The sequence below is a fragment of the Pantherophis guttatus genome, chromosome 7, assembly GCF_059756535.1.
Source record: "Pantherophis guttatus breed Tessera chromosome 7, ASM5975653v1, whole genome shotgun sequence".
Taxonomy (NCBI): Eukaryota; Metazoa; Chordata; class Lepidosauria; order Squamata; family Colubridae; genus Pantherophis; species Pantherophis guttatus.
This window is the reverse complement of record NC_142069.1, coordinates 23057209-23070170: the sequence shown is the minus strand read 5'-3', so window position 1 is coordinate 23070170 and position 12962 is coordinate 23057209. Positions and strand designations below refer to the sequence as shown.

General features: G+C 42.5%; 1 protein-coding gene across 2 annotated transcripts in view; it reads left to right on the top strand.

The window, feature by feature from the left end:
- Positions 1 to 373: 373 nt before the first annotated feature.
- The window catches only part of HIPK2 (homeodomain interacting protein kinase 2), a 154555-nt gene continuing 141966 nt past the window's right edge, over positions 374 to 12962 (top strand). The window contains exon 1 of one of the 2 annotated variants that reach the window (XM_034402983.3): positions 374 to 1148. In XM_034402983.3, the coding sequence (XP_034258874.1) occupies positions 1130 to 1148 (19 nt within the window). In that variant the 5' untranslated portion in view covers positions 374 to 1129. Of the gene's footprint in view, positions 1149 to 1687; positions 1942 to 12962 lie in introns of those variants that run through there. The other variant, XM_060694524.2, reaches the window with a different exon arrangement.

Sequence of the window (12962 nt, the reverse complement as noted above, 5' to 3'; positions counted from 1 at the left end):
TAATAATAATAATAATAATAATAATAATAATAATAGTAGTAGCATCATCTTCCGTCTCCCTGGCCTGGCACCAGGTGCAAAAAGCAACGGGAAGAAGCTAGAGAGAAGATCGAAGATAGTTCTGCACCCCAAGACGTTTACAATCTGAACCATTGGCTGCAAACCAAAACAGATCTCTCTCGATCTCTCCGGCCATCGGGATCCGCCAATTCCCAAATCCTCGTCCTTTCTCCTCGCTCCACGGTGTCTCCTCCTTTTTTTCTTTTTTCTTTTTCTTTTCTCCTGACCGAAACGCGTGGTTAAATCAGATTCCACCACCCTCTCGCCAGCGGGGAGGTGGGTTGTTTGGGGGTTCGCCGGCGTGTTCGGGTCTCTCTACCGCCTCCCCTCGCTTCTTCTGGGAAGCGGCGATCCATGCCATCGGCGGTCGATTATGTGCAAAGTCCCTGGGCTTTTTTTCCCCCTCCTCTCTCTCTCTCGCTCTCTCTCTCTCTCTGTGCCTTCCCTCCTCGCTCTCTGCTCGCTGCTCATCTACTCTCTGCTCGCTCGCTGCCTCTCCCCCGTCCCTCTCTCTCTCTCTCTCTCTCTCTCTTTCTCTCCCTCTCTCTCTCTCTTCGAACGCAACTTTTGCAGAAATCTCTCTCTCCACCGGCCCCCCCCCCAACACACGCACAGACATGTTGAGCTGAGAAGGTCGGGGGATCGCTCCTGTCCCCCCCCTCCCCGCCCCCAAACCCCTAAATCTGGGGGACCTCCAGCCACCCCCTCCCCCTCCCCACTTGACCCGTTCACTGGGCGACGACCCCCTCCCCTCCCTCCCTCCCACCCTCCGCCCCCCCTCCCTGCCCATCTTCTCTTGTGGCTTCTCCTTCTTCTCGGGCGGCTGGTGCAGCAGCTCCTGGATGGACTCCCCCGCGGCTTCCCCTCGCCCGCCGCCTTTCTCCGGGAACTGAAGCGAGATGCAGGAGGCTGGTGGCCGCTTCGGCTGTACGGAGAGACACAGGCGCAAGATGGCAGATTTCTATTGAGTTTAAAGGGGCGGCGGGGAGGGTGGGTGGGTGGGGGGCGCAAGCCGAAGTCCTGCTTCGTTTTTCTTCCGTTGCCATGAATAACAGAATCCCTTGCACCGATGGCTCCCATGTACGAAGGTAAGGGCAGCTTTCGGATCTTGGCAGGGCTGTTTCTCTTCCTGCTTTCTTCGACCTCGCTCCCGTAGCCGGCTTTCCTTGGGGGCGGGTTGGGGGGGGGAGGAGAAAAAGAGAGAAGCTGGGGGGGGGGAGGCAGCGAAAGGAGGCGAGGAAAGAGAGGGGAGACCCCCCCCCAACACACACACCTCCGCCGGCTGCCTTGGATTTCCCGGGATCGGTGTGTGTGTGTGTGTGTGTGGGGAAACCGGTTGGAAACGGCGCGGAGATCCAAGGAGGCGCCGATCCCTCTTTGTATGTGCGCCCGGGGAGAGCAAATGCAGATCCGGGGGAAGCGCGGGTGGCTTTGCCGTGGGGTCGTCTCGATCGCCCCCCTTTCCCTCCGGCTTTAGGGAGATCTTTTGAGAAGGCGATTCCCATCCCATCCCATCCCACCCCCCACACCCCCTTCCCGCGGCTTGTGGAGAAAGTGCGAGCTCCCGTGGGGGTGGTTGGGGGGTGTGGGGGGGTCTCTTTTCCCACCCTCGGCGGCTGATATTGCGGGGAATCTCCTGGCGGTGCTGGCTTTGGAACAATGAAATTGACAAGGCGGGGGCTGCGCCGCCGGCCCGCCGGGCGCTCTCTAATGCGGGGCTCGCTCTCGCGCACAAATGGGAACCCCTCTTCCTCCTCCTCCTCCTCTTCTTCCTCCTCCGGACCTTCCCGGCTCGTGAAGGTGCCCGTTTTGTCCAAGCGCTGGCTGAAGCCCCGAGGTCCCGTAAGGGGAGAAAGAGAAGGAGAAGAAGATGCCTTACAGGTAACACGCCGGCATCTGAGCTTCTCCCGGAGCCGAGTGCGTGGCCAGATGTCAAAGGGGGAGGATTTGTGGGGAGAAGAAGAAGAAGAAGAAGGAGGAAGGAGAAAGGACACACGAGCGATTTTCTTTTGAGCTTCGTCCACGTCCGGTTTCTTTCTTTCTTTCTTTCTTTCTTTCTTTCTTTCTTTCTTTCTTTCTTTCTTTCTTTCTTTCTTCCTTCCTTCCTTCCTTCCTTCCTTCCTTCCTTCCTTCCTTTCTGTTTCGAGCTGAAGCAAACTGGGCTTGGAGGTGGGTGGGTGGGTGGCACTGAAGTGGTTTGCGGGAAAAGATCGGGAAAAAGTTGATTTTTCGCCTTTTTTCGTTGGCATCTCTAAATTGGGGGAAGGAGATGTTTCTCGCCCCCCCCCACCTCCCCGCCCCTTCTGTGGCTGCTTCTGGTCCACGAAGACAGAACAATACCTGAATTTAAAACCACCTTGCGCTTATTCGGTCGTCGTCCCTTCCCCCCCTTCCCCTCCCCGCGTCCCCCTTTTCTCTTTCGTTCGGGCTCGGTTTTGATTGCCGAAAATGCGGGAGAGACGTCCCGTTTTAATTTAGTGCTTCAGTTCAAGAATCGTCTCGTCTGGTTCTTTTTAGCGCAGCCACAGAAAGGTTAAAATGCGAAACCCGGGTGAGTCTGGCTAAGAGCGTGTGTGAAAGAGAGAGTAGTTCTTTTTTTCTTTCTTTCTTTTTTTGGGCCAGACGAAAGGAGTGCAATAAAACTTAAGAGAAAACCCGACGTTAGTTGTACAGACAGATCTTTTCTTTTCGCTTGGTAAGAACCGGTTTCCTCGGGCCTGTAAAAGTTATGATCTGAAGTCGATTGTCCTAAATGCATGGATTGGTAAATCGCTTTCAACCCCTTCCTTTTAAATCCTTTGTTGCTTGGGCAGAAATTATAGACCTAAGAATAACAGAAGACTCAGGTATGGGATTTATGGTTGCAGATTTCTCTCGTGGCCAGATGGTGAGTTTATCAGATCAGAAGGTAGCCATTAGGGAAAGAAAGGAAGAAAAAGCAAATATGTCATAAAAGTGAGCATCCAAAAAGGTGAAGGCCACTCCGGTTGGGATTGGGAAGGTGGAGAAAAATAAGGGACAAACCTTCTGTTGCTTTAAGAGACAATAAGCAAAGTGTGGTAGTGTTATTAAAACTATGAAAGAAGGAAGGAAGGAAGGAAGGAAGGAAGGAAGGAAGGAAGGAAGGAAGAAAGAAAGAAAGAAAGAAAGAAAGAAAGAAAGAAAGAAAGAACCATATCTGCAGCGATTAGATCAGCCTGGCATGCTTAAAAAAATAAAAAAGGAAGAAAAAAAAAAGGTTTCTCTTTAAATAACTCCCTAAAGCGCCCTCTGCTGAACACATTGTATGGTTTCTATTCTTGAAAAGTCACTTACAAATGAACCAGTAGATCTGTTAAGGCTATTTTAAATTGACTTTTTCCATACTGGAGGTAGTATTTTCTTTTTCTTGTAATTAAGGATAGTGTAAATCATTTTCACCCTGCCCTTTATCCAACAACATAGGGTCTTTTTTCATATACATGGGTCTTTCTCAAAACAACCTTGGCAGATATGAAGGATTAGACGAGTGTTTCCCAAACTTGGCAACTTTTAAAACGTGTGGACTTTTTAACTCCCAGAATTCCATAGCCATGCAGGGAAATTCTGGGAGTTGAATTCCATACATCGGTTGCCAAATTTGACACTGGTTTAGGTTGAGGCAGAATGAGTTTGATGGCTGATAGTGACCTTTATGGATGACAGAATGGGATTTGAGCCTGTCGTTCCCTCCTATGTTTAATGCTGATGCTGTCATTCGGCCTTCCCTTATATAGTCTTCCCTGGATATGTTGGAATACAACCCTTATGATTCTCTGGAGACAAAACCGGGACTCTCACGGGCCTGAAGGTTTCCAAAGTGAAGAAGTTGGTTTTCGTTTGTGTGCATCCTTTACCCAAACTTTTGATAAGGCTGTGAAGGCTACTGTTGGGTTGACATTGTGGTGAGAACAGAGTCAAGATGAAGCTGGAAGCTTTCCTATCCTCTGCTTCCAATATCTGAATTCTGGTAAAAATGACTGATAGAGCTGACAATATTTATCCCCTGTGCCCATAGAGTCTGTTGCCGTTCTAAGGAAAAATCTTGTTTGAGTTTGTACGTTGCATACTTTCTCCATCCTCTGTATTCTTCACAGGGACCATCGTACCTTTAGTTACAGATTGGGGATGGATCATCCAAGACAGGTTCAGATGGGTCTAGTGCATTCCTCTAGCCATGCTTTTTGTCGTGTCTATTGGATTGTTCTACCGAAGGGTAAAAAGATCATCCTTTAGCATTTTAGGAAGCCTAGCAGTCTTTTAGCTTCACTAGCACTGCACATTTCAGAAGATGTGATCGCTCACCTTTACCGGCTTTGTGATTTTAATGAGACATTTTTGAAATTCTTTTTACAAGTGCTATTAAGCAATGTAGCTTTACCTTTTCATTTTGCCTTTTAAACATTTTTGAATTTTGTACTGAACTTAAAAGGCTTATAGGTCCAGGCAATGCATATGCAACAAAAGAGTGGCACAGAATTCCTTATATTATAAATATATGTGTATTATTAGAATTTGTGGGCAAAATGTTGTAAGGTGACTTTGCTCAGTATCCCCAATCTAGTACATTTTATACCCAGAACAAAAAGTGTATTGATAATTCATATGGGCATTATAAATATATCACCTCTGAAAGAATATTTCCTTGTAACTTACCCAGTAGGTATACTGTTGGACGCTCATGAGTTAGTTAGGGCATCTGTTGGAACCCCGACATATATATTGCTTCATTCATTTCCTTCCCCTCAAAAAATAGGTTCTGTCTTGTAAAAAGGTAATTCAGTGTTGCTGAAAACTCTCTGTTTAAGGTCATAGGAAGAACTGGAAAACTTGGGGCTCTGTGGCACTCTATTCATACATGCAATAAATTATTTGATTTTTTTTTTAAAAAGATTTTTTTATCCCACTTTTTGCAGGCACCAAGCAAATGATATACACATAGAATCTGGCCCAACTTTATAGTGACAGATTGAGGAGGAAGACAAAATCCATACAAGTAGTCCTCAATTTACAACAGTTCGTTCAGTGACTGTCCAAAGTTACAACGGCACTAAAAAGAAGTGACTTATGACCATTTTTCAAACTTACGACCATTGCAGCATCCCCATGGTCATGTGATCAAAATTCAGATGCTTGGCAACTGACTCCTATTTATGTTGATTGAGGTCCTGTGACCCCCTTTTTGTGACCTTCTGCCAAGCAAAGTCAATGGGGAAGCTAGATTCACTGAACAATCGTGTGACTAATTTAACAACTGCAGTGATTCACTTAAGAAATGTGGCAAGAAAGGTCGTAACATGGGCCAAGACTCGCTTAACAAATGCCTCACTTAACAACAAATTATAGGCACAATTGTGATCATAAGTTGAGGACTACTTGTATATGAATAAATCAGCGTTAATTATTTTCCCCAGTAGTGGGTTTCAATTTAGTTTGCTACCGGTTTGCTTGTGTGTGTGCACTTGCGTGCGCACGCAATACTTCTGCACGTGTGCAGAAGCGTCCAGGTGGGTGGGCGGAGCCTCCTGCCACCGGCACTACTGGTTCGCCCGATCCGGGGCACTACCAGTTTGCCCGAGCCTGGGCGAACTGGTAGCAAACCACAACTGATTTCCCCGTTTTCAAGGGTTTTAAGCTGGGGATGCTCCAGAATCACCAGCAGGGGGAGATAATTGATTCTCTAGATCATTTTAAGTAGAGAGACCCAAGAATTGAGAGAACATCTCCATGCAAAACATGTCTCTTTCCATTCAATTTTGATCCTTCTGCATAGTCTTCACTGGATTTGGGCCTATCTGTCTTGAGTCCAGTACTATCAGATCCTTGTTGTTGTTCTATTTCTCAATGGCTTTCTTTTCCCCAATGCTTACCATCTTGAAAAGAGTCTGCCCATTCTTTATATACCCAATCCAGAAAAAAAAAGCCTCTGGCATTCCTCTGGAAGTGTGGATTTTAAACATAAAGTTAGGACTTGAAAATCTCTATAGAGATTAAGCAGGCAATGCATCTGGCTGTTAAAAAACTAAGTTGAGGCAAGAAGGTAAAAAGAGCTATAGTGGGTCAAATTAAATGTGTATCTAATTCAGCATCTGGTCACCAGCAGATGTCAGTTGGAAGTCCCCAAGCCAAACATGAGTGCTCTAGCACCACCAATTTCCATTTTTTACAAGTGGAATTCAGAAAATTTAAATCTGAAACTGGTTATATCTTAGCCAGTACAATTAATAGACATTGCTAGGGTAATCTCTACAGCTCTGTCTAATTTTCTATTAAAAAGATGGCCATCAGTGCTTCTTGTAGATGCAAATGTATTTGACAAATGGACAAATGTGAAGAAGCACATCCCCCCTCTCCCCTACCCCAATTCTTTAAGTATCCCCTCTGGGAATATGCATCTCATTTAAATAAATTCCTTGTATGTAAAAAAATTCCTTGTGTGTCCAGTCACACTTGGCCAATAAAGAATTCTATTCTATTCTATTCTATAAGACAAATTCCCAGGTTCATGTTTGTTCCTTAGATTTAGGAAATCTGGGAACTGGAAAGCCAAAAAAATGCTGTTCAGGGACCTATGGTGAATCTTGCTTGTCTTTGTAATGTATCTGCTTCGAAAAACACACACATTGAAGTGTAAGTTTTTTCAATGTCTGTAGAAAAAAGCCTAGCAAATGAAATACATGAAAATCCCCTTAGGTATAATAGCAGATAATGCTGTCTGGAAGCTTTCAGCAGGATATGCCCTTCATCTCATGACCCAGTTTGCATCCTCAGGTACCCACAGATCCCTAGACAACAATAGAGGAATCTAGTTAAAGACATATTAGAGAATTCCCAGCAGCATTCTTCCTTTAATGTTTTTTTTCCACCCAACAAAAGACCCAAGGGGTAGATTAAGTTGGGAGATAATGGTTGTTCCAAAGTCACCCATTAGTTTCCCTGGCTCTGAGTGGACTTGAATATTGGATCTACACCAGATTGACTCGGTATTCTTTGTAATTGTGTTGTGTTCAGCTGGAAAACAAATGAACCATTTGTTCAGCTCAAGTTCCGCTGATGACTGTTAGAGAAAATTACATGTATCATGAGTAAGAATTTGGAGAAGAATTTGACTGACTGGTTAATTTTTTTTTGTAGTGGTTTGATAGGGAAGAAAAAATGTAGAAGTATAGAATGGTGCTGAATGGTTGAACAGGAGACAAAAGGGAAATGTAATCACTAGATAGGTCTATAATGCAATCTAATCTTCACTACAACAGTTTTTAAACTTCATATTTGCATACCACTTTTGGCTAATATACCTCAGTTTTCCTTGCAGCAAGAACTGAAGAAGTTAGAAATGATCTGGAGACATGGGCAGAGCCAAGAGTCATCTGAAATCTTGCAAATAGGAAAAATTAAATAAAGCAGGGTATTAAGTCAGCAGATCTTCACCTTTTATTTTATTTATTTATGTAGTCTAGTACGGGTAGAGAGATGATTAGGCCAGCTGGATTTTGTCAACATAGCCAAGAACTCTCAAAATCATGTGTGGGCAAAAATTCATATATAGCATGTGCCAGCTGCTGTGGTACAGAGGGCAGCACATCAGAAACAGTGAGAACCATATTAAGAGATATATAGCAAAAGCTGTAGCTTATTGGCAGGTGGTTTTTGCATGTTAAAGGTCTTGGTTCAGTCCCTAATACCACCATGTGATGGTAGGCAGGACTTTTGTCTGAAGTCCCAGAGAGCTATTTGTCAATCAGGTAGAGTGAAAATGATGCCCTCCAATTATTTTGGATTTCAACTCTTCTGGTAAGCAGCTATGATAATTGTGATCCAAAACATCTGCTGGGAACATGTGATCTACTTTGGATGTAGGCAAAAGTCCATCTTAACATAAAGCAGAGTTTGTGTTCTTCCTGTGATTTGAGGTTGAAAATGGAGAGATTCAGTAACATGAATGAGAAGAAGCCCATTTCCCCAACGGGAAATTATACTTTTGTCCCCCCCAAACCCAGAACCAACTCTACATATTGCTCTCTTAAGGGATAGTGCAGGAGCTGTAACACTAGGACCAGCATCTAATATCATCCACTGGCATTTCTGGCTCAGCTAGGAACAAAACAATTTGAAAATGATCCAGATTATTAAAATAATGGCATTTTAAAGAATCATCTTTTTGTCATCACTATCGAGACTAATGTGAAGTATATAAGATTTTGACCCATTTCACATTGAAAGAAGCTGGTAGGCTGGGTTTTTATTGTACCTAAAAAAAAAAAAATACACTTCATTCTCCATTTCTGTATTTTGTCAAACTATTTTTCAGTATTGGAGTAGAAAAAGCCAAGGTGGATTATCTCATATTATGATGCTCTGATTGCAACAAATGCCTTGCTTCTTGCTTTGCGGTCATGAGTAAGTGTTTTCCCACTGTCAGTTCTAGCTTCCCCAAGTATTAACTAGTGCTTGGCATCTGATGCCTTGAATCGATAATGATTCTCTTGAGCCTTGTGGAACAGAACTTCTGCAAAGCCAGTAAGACTGCTGCAGGATGCGGATGCTGATAATTGAACATCTTAATAATGCCATGATTAATAAAAAGTGGGTGTTCCCTGGCAAAAGCTCAGTTTTTCTCTGCCAAGTTCCATTGTGGTATATAAAAAGAGGTTTGAGTCACTGTTTTTTTTATGGTCCCTTTCCACCAATCTTGCTGTGCAGAAAAGCCTTCAAGTGCCAGGAATGGCTTCATTTATCATAAACAGTACGATGCACTTATAATAAATAGATAGCAGTGCAAATGGTTCAGGGACTTGCTGAAGCTCAGTGCTTGAAGGCATGATCAGTGATCTAAGAAACATTCCTAGGATTTGGGGTTCCCATAGGCAAGACAGCTCAGAAGCCTTTTGTATCTTGACAGGCTTGGAGAATAGAGGGAACCTAAGAAACTGTCTTTTACCAGGTAAGAATCTTAATTTACGTATCTTAGCTAATATAGTCTATTCCTGATTGACTACAGCTCTCTCAGGTCTCCGGAAGCAATCTTTCCCACCTCCTGAGCAATAAGGAACAACCAGGTAAAAATGCCCCATGCATGTATTCACTTACGCACCATGGTAGGAGGTGGAAGACCTGCTGCCTTTTATAAGTAAGGAAGACAGATAAGCAATCTGTTCATTAGAAAGAGCAGGATCTTGTGGGGCAACTAGCTCTGACAATTAATTTTAAATGGGTCAGACCTCTTCCCAAAGGTAAAGTGGTTCTTCATTACAGAATTCAAGCCAGAAGCGAGGCATTTACAGGAGAAATCTCAGATCTTGTCTGCAAAAATCTGAATGATACCAGATGGAAGCAAATATTGGTTTCCCAAATCTCTTTGCTGCTATTCAGTGGTAATTCTACAGTATCCAAAGACAGATATCCAGCTTGAATCCAAGATCAAAAACCAAAATGTAGACCAAAATACAAACATTGCTCTAGCATTGGCTGCTAGAAATTGAAGGGTCATTAAACCAAACCCTGGAAACATATCCAGGTACCAGCTGTGGGATGATAGACAATTCCCACTTATAGATTGAATCCCTCTTCATGAATAGGACCTACTTCTAGTAATCCTTTACTCAGAAGAGGGCCAGTTTCTCAGTTGTCCTCTATGCCAGGGGTCTCCAACCGTGGCAACTTTAAGACTTGTGGACTTCAACTCCCAGAATTCCTCAGCCAACAAAGCCAGCAAAGCTCCCAGAATTCTGGGAGTTGAAGTCAACAAGTCTTAAAGTTGCCAAGGTTGGAGACCCCTGCTCTATGCTCAAGCCATGTGATCCTGTTCATGAATAAACCTTCTTTCCGTGCAACTTCCATGAATCCAGTGTCTTTTTTTTCCACTTGGAACTGAATCCAGAAGGATATTTTTTTCCAACAGAATGAAGGAACCAGTGATGTAGTTTAAGAAGAAATATGCAATGCAAGAAATATGGTGCCTTGATCTTCTATATAGAAGGTGCAATATAAATAAATGAGATTATTGAAAAAGGGATAGACTTAAAATAAACACTGATGTTCTAGTCTGGGAACTGATTTGGCCCTGTTGATTTGTCCATTAATCTTATTGGGTGGGTAGTTCAGTCTCCTGAATACTTAATCTAATTCCATCATTTGAGCATCTCCATCAAGTGGGCCAATGCTGTTGCAGAGAGCTTGGTATAGATGATATATTTGAAGGCATGTCCTGGATGGAAGCTTAAAGATATGTGTGGTGATAAGTAGATTTCCTGTATAACAAATGTTTATGCATCTATTGTGTACTTTAATGGTGACATAAAGGGGGTGGACTTTTTTCTGTAATAGCTCTAGGCTGAGATTGATGAAGGGGTGGAAGTTGCTAAAGTCATGATAGAATTTGATAAAGGATTCATTTCCATGGATCCAGATGATGAAAATGAATCTCAAGTAAAGAAAGAGTTTCAGGGGGTAAGAACTAAGATAATGTTGCTCAAAATCAGCTGTCAAGATGTTGGCATATTGAAGAGATGAGTGTATACCCCATGGTTGTGCTATTGATGTGGAAGTACATATATTGCCAAAAATGAAATTGAGTTACTTAATATGGTGACAAGGCACATGCTGTTTGGCATCACTGATGATGTTCTTGATGGCTTTAGATTTGTTGGGAAATGCTCAGTCAAGCAGGGAGAAGAAATCAGGCAAAGAATAAGCCTTGAATTGTTGTCCAGCCGCAAAAGATCCAGGACTGATCCCTCTCCCACAAGCTCCATGGAGCCCTATTTTACCCAAGGGAGTTTGGGAGAGATTCCTTTATTATAGGTTGAATAACAATAAAGTAATCAACTTGAACTCTTCACATGTTGATCTATTGCTTGGGCATGGCAAGATCCAAGTTTGTGGGGGTACAGAGTGCCTCAATAATCATGGTGTTGTTAGGGTGATTTGCCTACAGAGTTGTTTCTTAGGAAGTTTGTGGTGTCTCATTGAGCTGGGAGTGCTGTTAGCATAAGATCTGACTACGAAGTCCATGAAACTTGATATTATGGTTGTGATTCTTTCAATGCTTGAAACAATGGGATAGCCCAGGAATGCCTGGCTTGTGTATTTTTGGAACATAGTTAGAAGATACTATGTTTCCATGTAGAAACAATCTTGTACATCCTTAAGAAAATATTTAATCATTTTCTGTAGTTCTTTCTGGTATGATGATGTGGGATCTGAGGACAGAAGTTGTTAGATTGTGGTGTTAGAGACTTGCTTCTCAGCTTCCTTGACTTAATCCTCTTTATTCATGATGACATCTATCCCTCCTTTCTTGGTTTGTTTGATTATGATGTTATTGTTAACTGTAGAGTTGAAGGTTGCTTCCTGAATGTAATAAGAGCAACATATCATAGAAGTAAAATGTGTGAGAATACATGGTATATTTAGCAAATTGTTCAGCACCAAGCAGTAAGTATGACGAGGTTATCTATTGGGTCTTTGGCTGTTTAAGGTATTTATGAATAAACATATAAGGAATGTATGTGATGTCACTAGAAGTATGTTGATTGGAGATCCTTAAATGCATACTTTTCTTAGATGATTGCATGTTGTTCGCTAAAAAAATAGAATGATTTGCAGTGAATGTTAAACAGATTGTGTGATGCAACAGGAACTTAGTATATGGGAAGTATGTCGTACCTTGTGAGGGATCTATGTTTGTTGAAAGGAGCAAAATGACTTTGTACAACAGCACACTTCTCTACTTTTTTTTTTATGCAAGTGAGAGTCGGATACACAATGAAGAACCTAAAAGTGAGTTGAACACAAAGGGAATGAGGTACTTAAATATGTGATAAAGTAAGGATAGGCTTAAAAATGAATGGATGCTGAATGAATGTGGACTGAATATAGAAACTGACTGGTATGAAAGAAGTATAGTAAGGTGCTTTAATCATATAGGAAGTGAAAATCAAGTTGTAATTTAAATATGTGAAAAAAAAGTAAATCTATCAAGAGGAAGACTAAGAAGATTGTCATTTTATGAAGCTGGAGTTCTTGAATAAAAGAATGAATTGTGAAGTTTATAGCAGGAAGGCAATGTATGAAGCCATTTGTTGATATGGATATGGATATACAAGGTTGGTTTCCAAGCATAAAATAGTATGGAGACTATAGTGACAATTAGTTTACCTATGTTTCTTTTTCTTAATTTTTAATTTCTTAATCTATTCATTACCCTTTGTCTGTGCTCTGCAAGATGTTTCTTGTCCTGAAAGGTGATTATGTATGCATGGTTTACTATGGGACTCTCTAGAACTGGGGTGTCAAACTCGTGGGCCGGATGCATCACGCACTGGCTACGCCCACCCCCATTTTAGCGAAGGGAAAAAAGTTGCAATACGTCACGTGACGACAACGTGATGACGTGAGTTTGACACTCCTGCTCTAGAATGAGGTGAAGCTCCTTTAGTGAAGGAGAATTCGATATACTAAATTCAGTTTCAGTTGTTCAGAATACAAGTTCTTTATTGATGTATTTTGGGAAAAGAGAATATCATCAACTGAACTTTTTCTCACATGGAAACCACTGAGGATCACTCTGGGTCAGTGACTGTACAGGTAGACCTCACCTAATGGTAGATGGTAACTCTGATGCTAAAGGACATAGTCATAAAGTGCCATGTTGCCTGACTGCAATAGCTTACAAAAGCAGTTGTAGCAGTTTGTGTTGCTCTTGTTAAGCAAATCCAACACAGTCATTAGGCACAATATCAGGTGATTGGAACATCTGACTGGCTTCCCTTGACTTGCTTGTAGGAATTGGCAGTGAGAGCCCCAAATGGTGATCGTGTGATTATAGGGTTCTGCAATCATTGTAATTGTGAACGTTGCCAAGGGACTGAATTGCGATCATG